Source organism: Labrus mixtus, chromosome 20, assembly GCF_963584025.1.
Source record: "Labrus mixtus chromosome 20, fLabMix1.1, whole genome shotgun sequence".
NCBI lineage: Eukaryota > Metazoa > Chordata > Actinopteri > Labriformes > Labridae > Labrus > Labrus mixtus.
The window spans coordinates 7402719-7424237 of NC_083631.1; the positions used below are offsets into that span (position 1 = coordinate 7402719).

Sequence of the window (21519 nt, forward strand, 5' to 3'; positions counted from 1 at the left end):
TCAAGTGATGTTGGGTGTGACTTTAATTTTTTTTTTAGGGGGTGGGGGGGTGCAGTAGTGAAGACAAACTGTAATTATGGATATTCTTTTTGTTTTTCACCAGCTGAAGACTCAATGACAACAAACCCGTCATTATGTCTCTCCCTACATTTACGTTTCTGTTCTGCAATATTCAAAAGTCACAAACACGATCGAAAGAGAAGAAAGAAAGTGAAACGTAGAATAAATATTAGTTTATAAACAAGGGTTCACAGATATTATTAGCATGCATACATTTTATTTTTAGGCTTTCAGAACCGTTTAAACCAGTCCAAAGTGTGTCATACAGCAATATAAATGTTGGTTGTGTGAACTTGAAAGCTTTGAAGTAGGTGACATGTAAAAATATAACGCGACTGACTGTCTGTAATGAGTGTCGTCTTTTCTGTACAGATCGTCTCTGCTTGTATCTGTGTGTTTGTGTGTGTTTGTGGCTCTGCCTCGACTAAAAGAAGAAATAAAAAAACCTCTCTGTGGTGGCTGTGCATGATGTCTCTCATGCAGACATGGTTCATGTTCTATCTGTTGCTGTGTGCATACCTGTGAGATACACAGCGGCTCAAAGTCTGCTGCTGCTCTACACAGAAAAAGGTCAAGCTGCTTTTATATCCTCCAGTACACGCCGTCTGCCTGCTGCTCCTCTGCAACCACAACAAAGGGGGAAAAGATTCAAGTTGTTACTGACTTTCTGAACCTTTACACGATATGAGATCCCCCCTCTGGTGCTGAAACCTGCCCCCTCCCACCTGCACATTACAACCACCACCATTGCCTCCACTAATACTCTGATCCATGTTTTCACCTGAGGAGTGATCCGAGTCGGACGTCTTCCTCAATAAAGAGCTCGGCACGTCATAGATGCTTTCTGTTGGGTCTAAAATGTAGCGAAATAAAAAATATTACAAAAGAAGAAGAAGGAGGAAATGGAGTTAGTGTTGACATTTAAAAATCTAATCCCACCTGGAGGTTCATCCGTCCTCCTGTTGGAGAGAGGGAAGTCGTACACGCCCTCGTCTGTCTCAGTTTCATCTTTAAACTCACACATCTCTAAAAAGACAGAACACACTTCAGGACCAGTTTAGATATTTAACCATGATCGTTCTGTCTACACCACTGAAGTCAAATGAAGGAATATTAAAGCATTGTACGTTTTCTAACTGGTAAAACATCATAGTCTCCTTCTTGTGTTTGCTCTGCGTTGCTCAACTCATTGGACCCCCATTGGACTGCACCTGGACAAAGAGAAGTCAGTATGAACGTTTAACCTTCATTAACTTTGCTTTGCAGATATTAAAACAAGTTTACCAGTTTGATCCTGGTAGTTTGATGCTGACTCTGGGTTTTGGTACGAGGGCTCCTCCTCGATGTCCAGCTCCTCGGGCCTGCAGACGGGGGAGGCGATGCTCCTGATCTCATGGTGGATGTGGCCTGAAGGGGCAGAGAGGGGCCGAGGAGGCAGATACTTCATCACGCTGTCAGTTTGTGAGCAGACGGGTACAATGCTGTTTGTTCTCTGGCTTCTGGAGTCGGAGACCCCCGAGGTGGAGAGATGCATGGCTTGCCAGAGGTGTGCCACCCACTCCTGTCTGAGAGCTGCTGTCTCTGCTGCCTGCACACACACACAGGGGGAACATGTGGCACAGTATAACCAGACCTGCTACAATCTCAGGCTGCAGACTGAAACAGGAACAGTCAAACCACACCGAGCTGACTCACCAACATTTTTCTCTTTCCGTTCGTCATGATGATCTCAAACATGAAGCGTTTGCTGTCCTCTCTCTGGACCTCTCGCACTGACTGCACCTGACCCGACAGACGGAGAGATAGACCAACACTCAGATCAGTCAATAATGAACAATCAGCTTTCTTACTCCAGACCAAGAAGAAATGGAGGAATCATCATGAGTCAAAGAACATTAGCATAGAGACTTTATCTATTGAGCTCTCTGTGAGAAGGATGAACCAGGCGGGCCAGGTGAAATAAGAAGTGGAAGCACAAAACAAAGTCAAGGCCATGAAATAAAAATCCCTTTACCGTATTATTATTTTGGGATATATTTGGCTAAAAATGTCTCAAATTTTTCTGCCTTACTTTAAAAACACTGATATCTATGCTTTATATAAATTTGTTGTTGTTGCTGTTTTTGAATGCACACAATTTGAACCTTTATTTAAACCAGGTAATTAACCCATTGAGATCCAGATCTCTTTCACAAGGCTGACCTGGCCAAGAGGGCAGCAGCACACTTAAGACGAACGCCGACACAAATCTTGGTGTTCATGTGTTACTTTTAATGACAGCTGTCCTGTTCTATCGGAAAGGTATCCTTAAATGACTTCTTTCCCTGATTTCCGACTCTATCCACTATCCTATCTCTACAATAAAGCCCCAAAAAATAAAAATATTTTTTTATTAACTTGAACTTCAAGGGGGGGCAACGCCCCCCTAATATAATGGTAGGGGAAACACTGTACCTGCGCACCGTCAAGGATGACAGATCAGATTCAGTGTAAAGGTCAAAGATGAGTACAACGTCTACAACCAGTAACAAATCTTAAGGCTGTATATCTGTTTTGTATTTTTTACACTATTGCAGTTTGAGAAACGATTTTCTGTACATCCAGTACGTACAGGGAAAAATGGACAAAAAGGTTGATTTTGACTAAATGTCTTCTTTTAGTGCGTTTCTTTGACGTGTGTCAGGAGGCTTTTAATGTCCAGAGTAGATTCATATTGAAATACCTTGTTGCTGAAACATGCTAGAACACAATCTGGCCTTAAAATAAAAAGCAGCAGATATCATAATAAGTATAATCTACCTCAAACACAAACAGAAATATTGTATATTTTTCTTCTTTTAAATGTAAACAGAGAAAGACTTACTGTGTAAATGTAGTAATATCCTCTTAAGTGAGACTGTAAAGAGAGAAATGTAGACAATAATACCAGTACAGTGACCATCATCCAATGGATGTTTTTCATGCTTCAGATATAGTAACAGATTAACACCTTTATTTAAAGTTCATGTGTACTCACAGCACTGCAGTTCTCTTTGGTATAGAAGAACAACGTTGTGTTTTGAAGTCTGAACCAATAAGTCGCCCACCTTATTTTCTACAGAAATAAATAAGAAGCCTTAAAACAAAACACACGTTGTTCTTATGAAACATTAAAGAGATGGTCGCTTACCATTGTGTCTTTTCTTTTCTGCAGGAAGCCTTCAAACAATATTTTAGTCAAATCCAAAGACATGTTTAACCCTGTGGTGTTTTCACACTGTGGCTAGCAGCCTGGTTACCTGTGTGTGTGTGTGTGTGTGTGTGTGACTTCCTCCTCACATGAGAACAGAGCAGTATCGTTCAGCGCCGCATCATTTACTCACTTCTCTGTTCAGCTTCACAAAAGTCCCAGTTGTTCGTGTAAACAGTCGTGCATGCGTTCATGTCCCACATTTCCTTTTTGAAACGGGTGATGACAGACAAACACAATGACATCAGTGGGTGTAAATGTCAGTTTTTTAAAACCATTTTATTTTCCTTGTTGCTGTTAAATTGTCGTTTCACTCACACATACACAGCTGTGTCAGAGCATACTTTTTTTTTTTTACTGTAAATGTTGAAAAAAAGAAGAGAAACATGAGAAGAAACACGGTCGTAGTTTTAAGGTGGGAGAGGTGCGCTGAATGGCTGTTGTTAATTGCTTAATCTCTTTCTCTACGATGCCTCTAACTTCATAAAATATAATATGAGGGACAGAGCTCTATTTGAAAAGCAGAAAAATAAAAACAGAAAGTCATGATACATCTGGAGGACAAGCTTTGAGAATACTAAATACAAAAATACATGGAGAATGTCAATCCCTCGCTCTGTTTCATGCAGTGCACTCAAAACAGACAAGAAAAAAAAAACAGGTTAATAAATTAACACGCAAAAATAAACAAGTGTATGACATCCATGACCTTTCTAGTGTTAGATGTATAAACCTCATGAAGGTGTCTATGAGTATACATACATAATATTTACTGCATATACACATCTATGAACAGAATCGAGTCCCTTTGTGGTGTGTCTGATTATGGCTGCTTCTCTCTGGTCTCCAAACGTCTAGCTGAGAATAATACTGACCTGAGAGAATAAAAAACAACAAGACTGGGTCAGCTGGAAACACCCAGCCACTAGTAGAGTCTGCCCTGGACTAGACTAGACCAACAGATCCCAGATCGTCAGAATGAATGAACTCATGAAGAGGTGATATTTCAAACCTGCCCCTTTCCCCCCCTCAACAGAAACTACGGTGGTCAACATGGTGCTCGACCTGCAACGGCCTCAGATGATTCCCTTTAGGAAAAATGTGCTGCAAAATCAGAAATGGTGCAAACACAAATTCAACGACAGGAAACAACCTGCAAATGAAAAGAAAAACATTCTGCGAAAATCCTCAAGAAAACGCAAAACTGATGCACAAACAGAAAAATGCTGCAAATCCAGACAACTCCACTGAAGCGCTCCGGGCCTGTAGGGGCGCTCAGAGGCACCGTTTCTTTTTAACTGAAAAAGAAGGAGATGAGGAAGTGGCCCTGGGACCTTCAGCTGAGATCAAGCGGCGACCTCTGGTGTTGAAAAATGAAGGCAAATATGGAAGATGGGGGGGGAAAAAAAACCTGCAGTTCCTGGAGTGTCCACTGGAGGCTGGCTCCGTAAGCCCAAAAAGAACATGCACACCTCATTAAAACACTCATTTTGACAGCAGAAATAAACACGTGCACAGCCGCGTTCTTTTGGCTCTGGAAAGGTCACGTCTTTATCGCCACACACTGTACAGGAAGTGGATATTTTTTTTATAACTCATTCATTTTTATTTCATGATGGATAAGAGTTATGCATAACATGGGGAGTGAATGATATATCATGCACTCAGGCGCAACATAGCTGTTAGTCGTGGTTTACGGCCCGCCTCAACTGCACTCCTCTGCCTGTTTCTAGGTTGACTGAAAAACTTAGGCAGCATTTTCAATATGGCCACCCCCACTGCTGCACTTCAAAATTCTCCTTCGGTAACCAAAGGGTGATGTCACTGAGACTACGTCCATATTTCATATAGTCTATGGTTGAGGTGGATGGGTTTGCAACATTTGCAGTTTTTCTGAATTTGTGGGTTTTTTTTTGGACTTGTTGAAACACGTTTTCTTCATTTGCAGCACATTTCTGTCGTTTCATTTGTTCTTGACTTCTGCGTTTGAATCTGCATCATTTTTTAGTTTGCAGAATGTTTTTCCACATGTTAATCGTTTAGGGTGTTGCAGGTCAGGTGTCCCTGTCTGCCACCAATATAAACAAAAAAAATAAACCACACTCTGTTTTTAATGCATAAAAAAATGTACCTAGGATTTTGCTCATTTGTTCTTGCCCGTGTTGCATTGTGGGAGTTAGAGGAGGAGTTGTGGACTGAGGATACTGCCCTGGTTGGTTGGTCAGTCTTTTTTTTTTTTTTCTCGAGTCTTTCAGGTAGAAGAAAAGAGGGCAGAGTCAACGAGAGGGAGCAGGAAGTCTCACGCTGTCCCATCACCGCTGTTTGAGAAGCGCTCTGTACATGGCGAAGCCCAGCACGGCACACACCGTGGCACCGACGCTCGCTCTCAGCCAGAAGGTGGAGTTCTTCAGATCCGCTTGAGCCATGTGCCTGAGGGAGGAAGCAGGACACAGGAGAGCAGGTGAGAGGAGACAAATGCATAAAAAATAAAGAGGGAGCAGCTTGTTAAAATCACAGCGGGATGAGACACCAAATGACAAAACAAAGTCATGTGCTCTCTCTCTCTCTCTCTGTGTCTCTCAAACTTCCTGAATCAGGACCATAAAAGACGAAATCAGCAGCCTATTACAGCGGCTGAAAACAGGAGCACATGCTTTCTCTCTTGACATTTGGTGTAGTTTTGGTTTGGGGAGCAGGACGCAGATAAAAGATGAAGCGATTGGCTGGGGAAAAGCCGAGGTTGGACAACAAGAAGCAGCTGCTGATTCTCACAAAGAGGCAGAAAACTAAGAAAAAAAATGGTTATTAAAATCCTGTTAAAATCGGCCTGACCAAACACACAGCCAGCTGGTCTGGCAAGAAGCACAAACACTGAGGAACTAAGCCGACTAACAGTAAAAGCAAGCATCGACAAAAAGCAGAGGAAAAGACAGAAAATCATGTGTCCACCTTCAATTCAAATCGTTTCCTGTACCCGAGAGGTCCTTACTGGTCTACATCACAAACACCAAGACCCTGACACTCAGGAGAGTTATGAAGAGCCTAGAACAACTTTTTCACTCGGTTCACTGTTCCTCCCTCTCCACAAGAAAGAACCAACATTTATAAAATATTTGTCTGTTAAATATCTGATATTTAGGGCTTCAACAAGCTGTCAGTTAGCTTAGCATATTAAGACAAAGCAGCTGCTGATGTGGCTTCAGATTTAACAAACTAAAGGGGTGGTATTGAGTCTCTGTGATTGGTTGCTTCCTTTACCTGTCGGGGAGAATTAGCGTCTCAGCAGAGGCCTCCATAAAGGCCGACTCCTCCAGGTTGGAGACGGCTGAAACCTGCTGTGTCAGACTGAAACCCTCCTCTGACAGCAGGCAGCCCCCCACAGCCTCCACCCAGCCCAGGAGCCTCCCACACACACACACACACATATACACAGCACCAGGTCATGTGGTTGCCTGGGTGTGTGTGCACACAGATACAGCAGGTGGAGCTGGGAGATATTTCCTGTACACTACTGAATAAGGCTAAAACTAGAGGCTTTTTCATGAAGAAAATCTTCTGCCGATTACAGTTTTGATTTAACAATTATGTATTTAATCTTCAAAATGATCAAGAGAGTCCTTTTGCTGCGATGTGTGATCGGGCCCGAACAGTTTCAACTCAAGATAACTACATCTGGTATTAACAAGGCAAGAATCGTCTGCACTACCTAAGAAAAGACTAAAACATTTTTTTTAAAACCCCAGGTTAGAAATAGATTATAAAGAAGACACTAACCATGATATCTGTGTTCAGTCACATCACCCAGCTCCACCTCGCCTGATAAATACAGAACTTCACTCAGCACCAAAAACCATCAAAGCACAAGCTCAACCACGACTGCGTACCTGCTCAAACGTCACCGCACACACAAACAACAAGAAAATAAAAAGAAGCCACATGTACCATCTGTACACAACCGCACGGCAGCCCGGACATGACTGGAAATGTTCAAGCATTAAATCTTGTTTTCATCATGTCAAACACTTTTCATGAAAATGTTTAAATTAGTTTTTTCTGTCTTTGACAATACTTTTTACTATTACTTTAATAGTTTTTGCTCTTCTCCCATTTGTCTTTGTTGAGTTTAGCATTTTAAACTAACAACTTTTTTTATTGTTCATGATCAAAAGTTGAAATAAAACCTTCAGATTAGGGCTGTCAGAATTAACTGGTTAAATTAACGATTAATTAAGGTCTTTACTGATGTCATTATTCTGTATTCTTATTATTATATTATGTTATTTTGTCCCTTCAGCCTCCCCGTAGATAGTCGTCCTCAGTGTCTCCCTGTAGTCTCAGTGATGTAAAAGAAGGACACTGCTGCATCTTTGAATGTCTCATTTCACTTTAACAAACTCTCAGACAGCTCAGCTGACGAGTCCAAAGTAATATCCACCTTATGACATCACACGTTGACCTTTGTTACCGTTCCTTTGAGCTGTTTGACATCAGTTTGTGATCTATTACAACTTCCTGTTTCTGAAGTTCACGTCCTAACCTTCACTCTACAGGAAGGGCCTTACTTCATTAAAAAATAAAAGCACACAGGATGTGAAGTACTCTCAGCTTAAGGCAGTACAAAACATCAAAATATAAGCCTAACAGTTTTTATAAAAAATGATTTATTGCGATAAACTCTTTAAATTTGGCGATTAACTGCGAAAATGACCTTTGCAGTAACTTTTAAGGTTTTTGGTTGATCTTTTAACTTTAACTTAATTCACTAACTGCACTGTGCAAACGACTTGGATCAAAATGTCGTCCAATGTCGAATAAAAACTGAATCTGATTCAGTCAACCGACCCACTTCTCTGCAGCACGGTGCCTTCAGGGTTGTGTTTCGGCTCTAGAGCTGCCAGCTATCAAAGTGTCATGCTATTAATAGAGTCAACAACTCAAAGACATTAAAGGCATCAACACAAAAAAATGTTAGTTCTGGATGCAGCAAAACGCAGCTCCGTCTCAGTCCATTAAAGCCCAACCCAAAGTCTTACATTTTGAGCCAAATGTGCGCAAACAAACATATTCAAATTTCATTTAAACTCACACAATACTGCAGATATGTAACACCATTAACGGCCATTCAAACCCTGCTTGTTCTTCAGAAAACCTCCCCCATCTCACTCCAAACACCAAGCTCGCATTACTGCAGAGGAGGGTAGATGAGAAACCTATCGCCTGCTGCAAACAGAATGAGGCATGCCTTCAGCTACCCAGAGAAGTGGAGAAAAGGTGAGACATGCAAGAAGGCGGCATGCAGATTAGCAGAGGGTGAAAACATGCAGGAGGAAGAGGAAGAGGGGCAGCCAAAAACATGACTCTGAACACCTGAAGGGTGGAAAGAAAAACAAGACAGGACGTACAAGATGGGGGGAAAAACAGAATGAAATGACAGTACAATACAATCAATTCAAACATCAAGGAAACACATTTTGATTTTAAAACATCAGCTGGTTACATTCATGTAGTCTTCACCTACAGGAGAACACATGATCATCAGATCAGACACCAATGTGTGTATCCAAATCAGCCTTTTATACTGCATTCTCCAGATATCAGAGTGCTAACAGGAAGTCAAATAGGGCTTTCACACTTGCAGAACACTCCTGAAAAGATCTGATATTTCCAGTAGGAGCTGTGTGTGTGAACACAATCAGCTGATACCCGGATCTTCTCCTGCAAGACCCTTATAGAGTTTTTTTCCGCAGCAAGTCAAAGTGGGCTGATGTGAGAACGCAGGAGGATATAATCTGCACAATTCACCTCGAGTGAGTGACAGAGGGTGGTGACGCTTATAACCTGTGACTGCTGGACGATGCATAGAGTGTCTGCACGCGGCCACTACGATCTCTGTGCACGTTATTAAACTGCTGCATTATGTTTCCTGTTCTCCAGTATGTTGTTCTCCGCTCTTTTGTTGATGTTGTGGCTAACGTTATAAAAATGTCAGAAGTCCGAGTCTTTTTTTTTATCCTGCTGATGTCGGAGAGATGCGCTGTATTGGCAGCTACTTGAGTTCAGGTGACAGACTCAGCATCAGGAGGGAGAAATGATATCAGAAAATCTGTAAAAAACATTTGAGATCACTGGCTTGAAAACAAAGCGTCTCCTGTAGGTGTCGACTTTGAGGATAAGGATGGAAATGAGGACAAAGCGAGACTGAAAACATCATCACAGGTCATCAGTTATCAGCGAGTGCTAAGTTATTTAAGTTAGGTGCCGTGCAGAAATGCATAGAAAGGAAGAAAAATAAGACTGATTACAATCATGCAGACTTCAATGAGGTTTTCAGTTTAAATCAAGCACAAATCAAAACTCACACTTAGCTTCCGTGCAAATTATAAACAGTATTAGTCAAGATTTGCTGTTTGCATATCCACTGCAGTACAAACTAGAGGTGTGAATTCACAGATTTAATCAGCTGATTCACTATTAGGCCTCAGTAACGCCTTTGTTATTACCTCTGATGACGGTACAGACTAGAGAGGGGATCACTTGATCCCATATTACGCCTCTGCAACATTCAGATTGAAGGAGAAACATCACAGGGGCGTTAATAAGACGGCTTGAAACGGCAGTCTGAAGAGGGCTAAAGATTTCCAGAAGCATCCAAAAAAAGTAACCATGCTTTCCAATGAAAAGCTATATTTTTCATATCTCCTCCAATTTAACATCATGTTAGTGTTTTATGAGAGTTGTATCATTGGGTGAAGGTTTGCACGGCACAAGCAGCAGTGGATCATGCATTGTTTCACACTTCTTCCAGCACACGGTCACCTTCCTGGCAAACAGCCGAGGTGTTAGCTGGCACAGCAGGGTCACGCTGCGCCGTGTCAAAGTGAACAGAGAGCGGGCGGGCCGGCCGGAGCTGGAGCAGAGACCAACACAGCTAACATGACTGATGTGTTTTAGGTGCACTGATGAAATCTGAGACATTTTTGGATTAGGTCTTCATTATTATGAGCAGGTGTATGTGACTTTTTGTTTCTTATTTCTTGGACTTTGTGAGCTTCTTGTCAAACCAAAACCCAACTAAAAAACAACAACCGATAATGGGCGACTCTGAAATGATGCTTAAGTTCAGAGGTCAGCCAGTACTTACCTTGTGCCTTTAACGCCCAGATAATAACTTACTAATAACTAAACGCAAACTTGACCGATGAATTTGTCTCATTTCTGGTCAAAAATATCTCATTAGGCTTTATTAAAGTCCAGACAAACATCTTCTTTTCTTTTAATATTTTACTCATTAAGCAATTCGAGCCTCATTTTTTTGCTTTATATCTTGAAATAAGAGTTTTATCAGGACTTGTAAGCCGAATGTCATTAATATTTCATGATATTTTGACTATTAAACAGACAAATAGACTCCTTAAGATTTGAGTTTTTGCGGTGAAAAAGAAACTAATTTAAAAACAGACACTAATGTGAAAGAAATATCCAGAGGACAAATCAATAACCGTGTGTTTAGAAAGACTAACTTTGAACCCTGCAACCCTTGATTACTATTTTTAACAAGCATCACAATGCTGAGGAACAGCTGAGCAAGACACAGCTGGCATGTGGAGATAAGCAGCTACACAGCAGTGAGAAAAAGGAGAATGTCCCTTTAAGACGACAAAGCATCACATAAAGACTTGACGTATTCTTTTCAACACGACTTTGCCGTCATGCTTAATTACAGTTTATCTCGTAGTTTCCTGCAGTGGATATGCAGCGTAAATCTGAGAAAAGGAGCAAGCTGAAGGAAAGCAGAGGAGCCGTCACCAGACCACCAACAGTGTTAAAGAGCTCAGAGGAGGAAGGAGCCGAGAGAGGAGGGAGAAAGTCTACGTTAACAACACTAAACTATTCTACGTATGAACCTGTTGTAAACGACCCTGCGGAGTTGAGCCTTAATATTTCTCAGCAGCTCCGACTTGAGGAGGTTCTGACACAGGCAATAGGTGCACCTGTTGCAGGCACACATGCAGCGGAGACGGGCGTGGCTGCGGAAAGACACACAAAAATGCGTCTGTTCACCACCATACAGAGACAACACACAAACAGGAGGATGGAGGAGGAGGACAAGGCCGACAACTAAAGGACCTGAGCTAAGACAATACAAACTTCTGAGATGAAGCCTGAACTCTTCCCAGTTACATTCAACCACTCGACTCAAAAGAAAAACTAAAGAACCGCTAAAGGAAACATGTCGCATGAACTTTATAGAGATCTTTCAGGGAGACATGAGGAGATCAAATCACAACAAAAGGAGGAAAACAGTCATGACAACCATTTACAGACTCAGATCAGGCAAATCAAAGGAAATGCAAAAGCTAACAAAATAAAAGGGATTCATTGCCTCCACGTCAGAACTCTTAGAACAGAAGAAGACCTTTCTGCTTGGGGGACATTTCAGGGGGGAAAAAAAACATTTAACAGGTCTGCAGAATAAGGGCCATACAAGTGATCATTTTCTATCAAATAAATCTAATTTAGGTAAGGCAGTTTTGTTTTGACCTGTGCTCTCCCTTAAGTTGCTCATCATTGTGGAGGGAGGAAGGAGAGGGTCACTGCTACGTCTGGTTTTCCCCTGAGCTGGGGGTAACACTCCTTGTTCAGTCTTTGCAGACATGTGACTCAGACGTAAAAACGTTTGTAAATATCAAAGCCTTACTACTCAAACTCACACACTGGAGGGCAGCAGTTAATCAAATTAAAGAAGTGGATTTCTGGCCTGTTAATATGAGATTTAGTGGACGCATCCCATTTAGTGCTAATTAATCTACTCTCCAATCTGATCCTAACACAAAGCTTTAAAGCACCCTGTAAGGATTGAAGGATTAACCTTCAAGAATTTTAGGGAGGGGCTTGCATCATCGACCTAGCATGTGTGATTAATATGTTTCAGTTTTAAGGGAAGAATCTGCACAAACCAAAGAACTGCTTGAGTCTAACTATCGACACATCGTAAAGAGGGTTTTTATAATTTCCCGTTTGCATTTATCTCTGAATACTAAGAGCGAAATGTCACTGCCTGAACATACATCCAGACGGGGGATAAAAGTGGAGAGGCATGGCTCATGTATGTAGCAGGACTCGCTCAGGGTAAACACAAAGGAGACGACACCAGATGGTAATACTTACGGGTACATGGCCATGGTGGTCAGTCTAGTGTAGATGTCTTTGTTGAGTGCCTCGGTCGTGTTGCATGTGAACGGCTGGGGCGGGTGGAGCTTGTGCTTCCGGCAGAAGTCCTGCGGCGTGAGGCTGTAGTGCTGCCGTACTTCGTGCAGGTCCGACTTTGCGGCGATCACCACACATGGCGTCTTGCTGTCGATGAAGTATTGCTGGAAAAAACACAATCATTCAATGTCGTTAATAAGACGGTATGCAGCCCCTCGTTACTTTCCCTTCTTCACTTGTGTGGTTTTGGATCATGTTTGGCCATGCTAGATTTTTGTCTGAGTGTTGGAACGACCCTAGTTTAGAGGGAATGTTATTTCACAGGTAGACTGCAGGTATTTCTGGTGATTTGTAAAGAGTAGTGCAGTCAGTGCAGAGCGAACATCTGGCTGTCCATCTACAAGGTTAAATCTGTTCCATCTCCTCCCCCTCCTCTCACAGTGTCCCACGAGAGCTTTGTGTAGGTGAACGAAGGGAGGTGAATATACTAACAAAATGAAGCTCATGTAGCAAGCAGCGGTGCATCTGATGAACATTTAACCATCTACTGAAACATACCTTGTACACTTTGGCGCAGTATTCAAAAGAACGAGGATTGTTGACGTCAAACACCAGGCACACCACGTCGCAGGCGAGGTCGGCCTCGGACAGAAAGTCAAAGTCTGGCATCACCTCGTGGAGCTTGTAGTGAGAGAGAGAGACAGAGAGTGCAGACGGAGGGATTAACGTTTTCGCTGGAATTCACAGTTTAATGCAACAGGCAGATTACGCAACAGTAAATCCAGAAAAAAAGCAGATGATGAGTGAATGTTTCTCACCAGCAGGTACTTCTCCTGCCCGTAAACGTAGGTGGTGCTGATGGCGTAGAGGGACTTGTGGTCTTCTCTGATCCGCCTCTGTTGCTGTGATGGAAAATAAAACAGGACACCATCAAGATTTATATTAGAAATTGATTGGAGTCTGTTCACTTCTGCTTTGGTGCAAATTAAAGTGACGACAGATACAATGGAGAAGCATGCCACACCAGCAGCCTGCTGGAGGCCATTTTGTAGAACTCTGCCAGTGCCCCTCCTGTTTTTAGGGGAAAGATTTGCAGTTTTGATATCCACTGACCTGCAGGTCTTTGCCCAAAAAAGCTTGGAGGAAGCCACTCTTCCCGCTGCCTCTAGCACCCAAGACGTTGCAGCGGAAGACGCTGCGCTGTGTCTGTTTCTTCTGCAGATCGATGCGCTTGTTACGCGTCACTGAAAGAAAAGGAAACATTTCTATTGTAGTAGATGTTTTACAAAAAGCAAGCTTCACTGCCCATGTTCTTTTATTCTGTGCAGGAACGGGGCGTTGAGCTGCTTCAGGTTTCCTCACCCGTCATGGCTGCTGCCTGGGACTCCTGTTCATAGATGATAGAGTAACCAAGGTAACCTAAATACTCCAAACTCCGCTGCACATCTAGGTATGTTGTTAACCTGCAGCAGAAAACAGAAACATCATGATGAGTCACTTGATATTATTTACATTTGTAAAACACTGTGTGTATTTTTTGATGTAAATGCTTCATACGTGTGAACTCATTCAGGTTGTGTAAAACTAAAATAGGAGTGAGTGTGTGTGTGTCTGGGTGTGTGTGTGTATTTATAGAAATGTTCCACACTCACGTCCACTGCGAGAGGTATCCCTGGTATGTGATCCATCCCTGGTCGTTAGTGCACACTGTGTTGTTGACATCCGGCCCCCAAGGCATGTAGGGAAACACTTTGAACAAGTCCTTCACCTCCTCCGGCGACAGCGCACAATCTCTGTCCTGGATCATAGCACAGAGTGACTAGTGTGTACAGCAGTCCACTTTCAAACTTGATATGTCATTTAAATATAAAAATGTCTGTAAGTTCAACATTTCTAAGCGCTCACTTTGTCGTGTTTGTCAAAGACACTCTGGAGGAAGAGGTACGCGTTGTGGTTCAGCTCTGTGGTGCAGTCAGGGGGGATCTTTATCCTGCATCAGAGGAACACACAGATCAATTATTTAACAGAAACATCAGCAACATTTACGTAATATCACTTTTTTTAGGGATGCATCAATCGGTTCAATGTCGATGTTTATTTGTTGTGCCAAAACAATTTAATGCTGACATCTTGTGCAGCTAACTACTGATTCAGAGAAGAGGGTTTTTTTTGGGCAGGGAAGTCAGCTGTTGGACAAACTCTGACTTGTTTTCATGTCAAACATGAGAGAAAAAGTCGGCCTTGTGCGAGTCTGACACCAAAAGAAGTCATGAAAGAAATATCGGAATCCAAATTTTTAAATCGGCTAAATTGTGACTTCAAACATCGGTATCGGCATCGTCTCTGATTATCCCGATCGGTGCATCTCTACTCAGTTTCAAATGAACCTGCACAATAATTATAAACTAGCTCGATTCACTTTCAATCAAAAAGATAAAAAAAACAATTGTTACAGAAGATGAAACGAGGAACGAGCGATCAGACAAAAATATTAAAATATTTCTGTGGGCTGGATTCTTGAACAAGCTGGAATATAAAACGTTTTATTTGACAACATTTTTAGAGCTTTTAAGTTTAAGTAAAACTCATGCATTGTCTCAACAGTTACAGAAAAATTCTCATAGTTTCTTCCTAACAGGATGATAAAAATGATCAAATGTGTGGATTTGATCTCTTTAGCATCGGATGTTAGACGATAAAGATCAGAATTTGTTATTTTTCCTAATCTCCTTCTGCTGAATAAAAGTCTAGCAGGAGTTTTTAATTTTTTGAAACATATTTTACTGACTTAACACTTGAGCGATTAATTAGAAAATCACCTGCAAAACTTTTCATGAGCTAAGGAATTGTCAGGAGTCGCCCCTACAGATTTTAAATCTGACAAACAAAAGGGAGCTTAGGTTCTCAATGCGTCATCGTTCATAAACTCCTCACAGTGAGGTCATCAAACACGGCGTCGTACTGAAGCGATGCAGACATTTGTCCCAGCATCTCACTCTGTCCCGTCCCCTCTTTCCCTTCACATAAAATATAATCCTGTTTGTATCTGTGCTTACAAGGGGAACAGGTATTCCTGTGTGAGCTCCAGGTCGTCGTCATAACCAAACCGCCTCAGCACAGTCCAGGTGGTCTCGTGTCGCCCTCGCTGTATGAAGAGCGTGTGCAGGAACAGGAAGCCTGCAGCAAAGAGCCAATCACAGAAGAACAACAGGTCAAGGATTGTCTTTGAAAAAAAAAAAAAAAGTCAGACAAGAGGGAACAAGAAGAGGAATCAGAAAACAGGATTTTGTCCGACCTTTGAGAGAGAGTCCGTTGTCCTTGACTCCGTCCGTCATGTTTCTCCTGACCACATTTTTCACGTCCTCTAAGGCTTGAGGTGCCAGAGGTGTATTAAAACACGTTCTCTGCAAACACAAGCGACAATAAAACATTTGTTTTTCAGGTCTTCATCATGTTTTAACACGTTATCTTAAACCAGCGTAGCAGTTTGGCACTTATCCTCCTCTACACCGATGAACAGGACGCGACATGATTACTAACTGGAGGTGATGCAAGACAAGCAAAACGTCCCATACTTTCACTTTCTTCAATGAGGATAACCTAACCTACCCAGTGTGGATAAACAACTACTACATTTACATTTGCTGAGGTAGGAATCAAAACCCTACTCGACCTTTCCGGTTGAGAAACGACCGACTCTTCCACTGAGCCACAGTCAGACCGTTAAGTGGAAGACGTTACCTGGAAGAAGTTGAGCTCGTTGTCGTTAAGGATGCCGTCGTTGTCCAGGTCAGACACTTTGAAAATTCTAGTTAAAGCCTTAATGCAAGACGGTTTCAACTGTAACAACAAAGAAATGTGATTTGTTAGGTGATGCAATGATGCAGAAACAACACAGAAAGATTTCAGTGTATTAAAGAACTCAGGAATGCAATATTAACTTGTCCAGTATGTCCTCCATTCGTTGTTAAAATCTGATCTATTTGTACAGTATGTTACCAAAGGAAAATGTGTGCCGCATGTGCATCGACTGAAGACCTCACCTCCTTCTCCTCCGGACAGTACAGGGGTCCCGTCGGGTGGAGAACAGCCTTCTGGGCGTAGTAAAACAGCTCGGAAATGTTCTTCAGATTTTTGGCAGAGCACTAACGAGGAAAGAAAGAAAGAGAGAAAGAGAGAGGGCCGTGTGTGAGTGTTGATGCCCCGACCAAGAATAACTCTCAGGGAAAGACAAGGTACCTAATTACTTTAATTTCCAAAAAAGGCTTAGAGATTATTTGCAAGAGAGTACAGTATGGAAAGTAGCTTTTTACTTCAGCTGCTGAGCAGATTTAAAACCATAAAAATCACCAAACACGAGGACTTTGACCCAAAGACGATTAAAAGTCAGAATAAAATAATACAGATGTGTATGAAAGAAATGTACAAAAGTTAAGAGAATTAGGACAACGACTCCAGCACTGAGTCTGCAGTCCAACATCAGTTCACCTCTTTCATTCCAGTCCAACTCTCACCAGCTGACTCGGTGTGTGCCGTCTCTCACGTCCGCCTCACGCTCCCTTTTTTAACTTTGTAAGTGATCCACCTGAGCAGAGCATGACTGAGCGGTCTCATGCTACAGAGGGAGATTTGAATTAAGCTGAAACACAGACGGAGGCAGGCTTCCTCCCTGGCAGCAGAACCTCTCAGCACACTCAACACAGTCCATCAGAGCGCCCGGGGTTCGGTGATATAAATCTATTAATGACTCTGAGTGTAAGAGGAGTCAGGAGCTGGACTGCAGCACGCAGACAGAAAGCTCTGACAGATTTATTCAATGTCAACACTCTCAGGTGCTTCATCGAGGTTTACCTCAACATTTACACAAACAAAAGACTCTGAACTGCACAGGTGTTTTTGCACACATTATCTCGTACCTCTACACAGGTCTCGATGTCCTGGTACTGATTCATGATTGGCAGAATCGTCTCCATGCTGCTGTGTTCCACCAGGTCCGACTTGTTCCCAACGAGGATCAATGGTACCCTGCAACAAAACCAATCATCAACGCAGGATAGAGCCAAAGCAATTATCAATTAGTCGATGTTTTTTAGCTGAATATCTTTGGGAGGTTTTGGGAAGTTTGATGGACCAAACAAATAATTCAATGATGTAAACAAGCCCGCTGAGAATATGCAAAGGCTATTTATCTCTTTATGAACAAAAACATTTGATTGAAAAAAAGCTCGCTCAGCAGCTGCACGTTATGCCATTTCAGCTGACGTGACCTACAGAGGAGACTGACACACATTCACTCAAAACACACATCTATTATAGTAACTTGAACGCACCTGCTATCCTTGTCCGTCCTGTCATTTATGAGGGGGATCCAGTGGCTTGTCACCTGAGGGGAGTAAATCACAACATCAAACACATTCACACGCAACTCGAGTTGTGTCCCGATTCAAACAGCGACATGGCAACAGCTTTGAATGTGAGGACAACGATGCTCACCTTTTCGATGGACTTCTTGTTGTTGACCGAGTAAACTATGCAGATCACATTAGCCTGTCAAGACGAATTAAAATATTAAGTTTGGGATTCACACAGAAAAAAAAAAACACAAAGTGCAGACGATGACATCAAACCCACCTTTGATATTTCTTGAAACAGCTGCTCGTCTGATTGTTCAGCTTCTGGAGGGGTCAGAAAGCCACATATGTTCAATGTCATAAAATGTATCAGGCCATACTTTACTTACGAAAAAACAACAACAACCTGTTCTTATTCATAGGGAGGAGGGACCATTACACATTGGATTGGCCTTTATACAGCCAATTCAAGTCAAATAATGTTGACATAAAGCTGCATTTCATAACCCTCTATTGTCCGTTTCATGACCTATTTCTTGAGTTTAAAAGAAAAGGGTGGTTGGAGGAGAATATTACACGAGGAGGAATTTGATTTTAACATGAAAAACAGGCTGAACATCCAAGATCACTCAGACCTTTGTAAGCTTGATGACTTTAGAATTGCTGCTCTGCACGGCTTAAAGATGAAGATCGATTAAGACGTGGATGTCTCTATGTGTTACTGGGCTAAATTAGTTGATTCAAGCTTAATTAATGCACCCACTCATATTGTGTCTTCATGAAATATATTTTTACACAGAAGCATAACAGATCTGAAAGGGTTAAAATGCATTTTTATTTACCCTGTCTTAGGAATGATCTTAATACATCATAACTGCAGACTGTGTGTTTGTGCAGTAAGGTGAAGAGTTTACCTGAGTAGTCCACGATGTGTGTGGGCACCCTCTCTGGGGTGACATCAGCTGGGATTGTGATCTCCTCGGCCCGGAGAGGAACCTGGCAAGCAAGCGTGAACTTACATCACAACATGCATCATTTATATTTTGCATTTGAACAATAATGATACTGACGGCTACCAGGATGATTTATACAACGTCTGTCATGTGACACGTACCTCATCAGGAAACTCCTCGCTCACCAGAGACATTATCAGCGAGGTCTTCCCCACCTTGGCTGTAAGGCAAAGGGTAAAAAAAGGTTTTTAAAGGCATGCTTCTACCTCTGATGATGAGCGTTAGCATGCTACCTCTACATTTTCTGGGTGATGTGTTGAGTGACAGGAGGACACAGATCAAAGAAGCTCAACGGGTTTGGACTAACAGTGAAGTGCAAAGACTCTGAAAGTAGCTTTTAAAAAACTAAAGACTACAGCTTCAGGCCGAAGTGGAGAAACGTGGTCTTGAATTAAGTCCATTAAGGAGAGATTTAATAAAGAGATGCACAGTCACTCAAAATCAACTTACTTGACCGATAAAAGCCTGCAGTTACACTTAAAGATTCCCAATCGTGCATTAGGTCATGTCAGATTCTAACGTCATAAAGTCACATTTTATTCATTGTTATTGGATATATCAACATTTTCTCAGTCTCAGTCAAAAGATTCATCAAAAGAAAAGGCTTCAATACGTCTTTCTGATTTAAAGACACTTTTAAAGATTTCTCACATTCGCTCTCAAACGACACAAAAGAAATCATGACCTATAAATCTGAATCAATGATTCAAATATCTCTTCTTGATACTTTGCATTACACCTCAGTGATTTTTAAAAGCTCTCTGAGTAACCCTGCAAATTAAGCTCTACTGAACTTCACAACGACGAAGAAGGCACGTAGCATTCTGGCTGAATGTCTCTCTGGAACAGTCGGTACCAACTCGCCTAATGTGGCAATGTAGGCCACCCTGCAGAGCCACAACCGAAATATAAATAGTACCAACAACACATAAGCTTCACAGCCAACAAATAGTCCAGGTCAGACACAGACAAAGGGGAAGACCGGATCGGATTGTTGACCTTTAAGTCTTCATTCTGCTGTCAACCCAGGGTCTGGGATCCAAATTTACCCATAATTCTGCTTAATATGCTGCATGTGTGATGATGCATCCCTGTGCCAACAAGAGTCAATTAACAGGAAATGTATCAACATTAAGTTTCATAATCTGATTATTATTCAAGTCATAATAAATTAGAAACATTAGGAACACACTCAACTGTGAGCATTGTCTGCCTTTCCTGTTCTTGTGTCATAATGAGCAGATTATTTTGTGTTTTTTAATCGGCTTATTGGAAATAAAGATCGCCATTCAAAGACATATTAGCTTTAAAAAATTATAATTCTCAGAAATCATATTTTTAGGACATTTTTAGGACCAAAAAATGTGTTGAAGACACGATAGAGTGAATAGATCTTGAAAAGAAAATGGTTCGTCTCAGCTCCAATGATGTTAATTATAACTTTACAGTAATCTCTTTAATATGAGATCAGATACATAACTTCCAGTTAATTATTTGGTCAGTCTGAACAGGTCGAATAGGGCTACTTTCATCCTGCTCCACTGTTCTTCCTCTAAGAGCAGAACTCAAAACCGCCTGCATAACAAAATATGCACAGCATGAAAGGAAAGTTTACGTCTATTTCTGTAAGTGCATAATAAATAAATAAATCATGATTTATTATTTCTCTTGTTTGGCCCTAATCCTCTTCCATAGTTCATGTTGACATTGAGCAGCTGGCTGCTAATAAAACTGTGTGACATTTGACCCATATAGATTAGACTTAAAGAAAGAAAATATCGAGATATATATCGTGTATCGCCATTCAGCTAAAACATATCGAGATGTGATTTGTGCTTTATTTACAGGTGAAGTCCTCAGATAAGGCGTGGTTATGGTAGGTAGTGTATTGAGTATGAGGGCATGTCAAAGTGTTATTTTTCCTTTAGGAAGGAATGCATGAATGAATGAGGGGAATTTCCCCAGAGAGAACTAATATTTCCGATTATTCAGACACCACGTGAATGCATATTTAACTTACTAAAAACGCCAAACAGAAAATAAAGACCGATACTTTTTTATAAACAGACAAATATGACAAATAATAGTCCGTGTAGATGATCAGGATACACTGAGGAATAACCCAACAAGCCTCTTGCTGCTCATGTTTCAAGCACACAGATTTTTATATCATCTGTTAGCTTAGCCTCTAGCTCCTGTCACTAGCATCTTAGCTAACACCACCGCTTGTAGATTAAAGTCTCCCTCTACTTACGTTCCCCTACGAGGAGTATCCTCACGTCCTTCCTCATCTTTTATCTGGCTTCCCTCTGAAACAAGACAGTCTTTATTGTTTCATTGATGTCCTCCTCCCGGTGGTTTATCTAGCAGCGGGCCTGCGCAGTGAAGTCTCTGTCAAACTCTCCTTTGTAGGACAAACCGGACGGACAGTTTTCGTTCCTCTTTCACGCTTTTCTACGCGTTTCTTCTCAACGTGCGACTTATCAGCTCAACAGAGAGCACATTTAAGCTGAAGTTTGTGCCACATTTCTTCGCACTTTCGTGTATTTTACAGTCTTTTCGGTGGTTGCATAGCACTTCGCAGTGGCTGTTTCATGGGCATGCCCGACCTCCAGTACCCGGCAACTACGGCGAGCCGCAAAGGACAAACTTCATTTGA

General features: G+C 41.8%; 2 protein-coding genes across 3 annotated transcripts; both read right to left on the minus strand.

Annotated features, from left to right (window-relative positions):
• Positions 1-40: 40 nt before the first annotated feature.
• LOC132995504 (uncharacterized) lies at positions 41-3404 on the minus strand. Its single transcript, XM_061065509.1, has 9 exons — positions 3230-3404; positions 3077-3154; positions 2924-2956; positions 1756-1842; positions 1345-1648; positions 1188-1271; positions 1000-1086; positions 842-913; positions 41-680 (listed from the first exon to the last, which is right to left on the minus strand). The coding sequence occupies exons 1-9, from the start codon at positions 3290-3292 to the stop codon at positions 643-645; spliced, it is 846 nt and encodes a 281-aa protein (XP_060921492.1). The 5' UTR covers positions 3293-3404; the 3' UTR covers positions 41-642.
• Positions 3405-3549: 145 nt separating this feature from the next.
• rhot1a (ras homolog family member T1a) lies at positions 3550-21475 on the minus strand. 2 transcript variants are annotated; one of them, XM_061065499.1, is made up of 20 exons: positions 21115-21475; positions 18962-19020; positions 18762-18843; positions 18128-18171; positions 17990-18043; positions 17827-17879; positions 17413-17521; positions 16540-16641; positions 16238-16336; positions 15792-15900; positions 15553-15673; positions 14402-14486; positions 14149-14294; positions 13859-13959; positions 13610-13740; positions 13315-13398; positions 13055-13177; positions 12458-12660; positions 11194-11316; positions 3550-5719 (listed from the first exon to the last, which is right to left on the minus strand). In XM_061065499.1, exons 1-20 carry the CDS (start codon positions 21149-21151, stop codon positions 5602-5604), a joined length of 1983 nt encoding a protein of 660 aa, XP_060921482.1. In that variant the 5' UTR covers positions 21152-21475; the 3' UTR covers positions 3550-5601. The 2 variants fall into 2 exon arrangements, with proteins under 2 accessions (XP_060921482.1, XP_060921483.1); XM_061065500.1 differs by lacking the exon at positions 11194-11316 and having other exon boundaries at positions 21115-21473.
• Between the last annotated feature and the right edge of the window lie 44 nt (positions 21476-21519).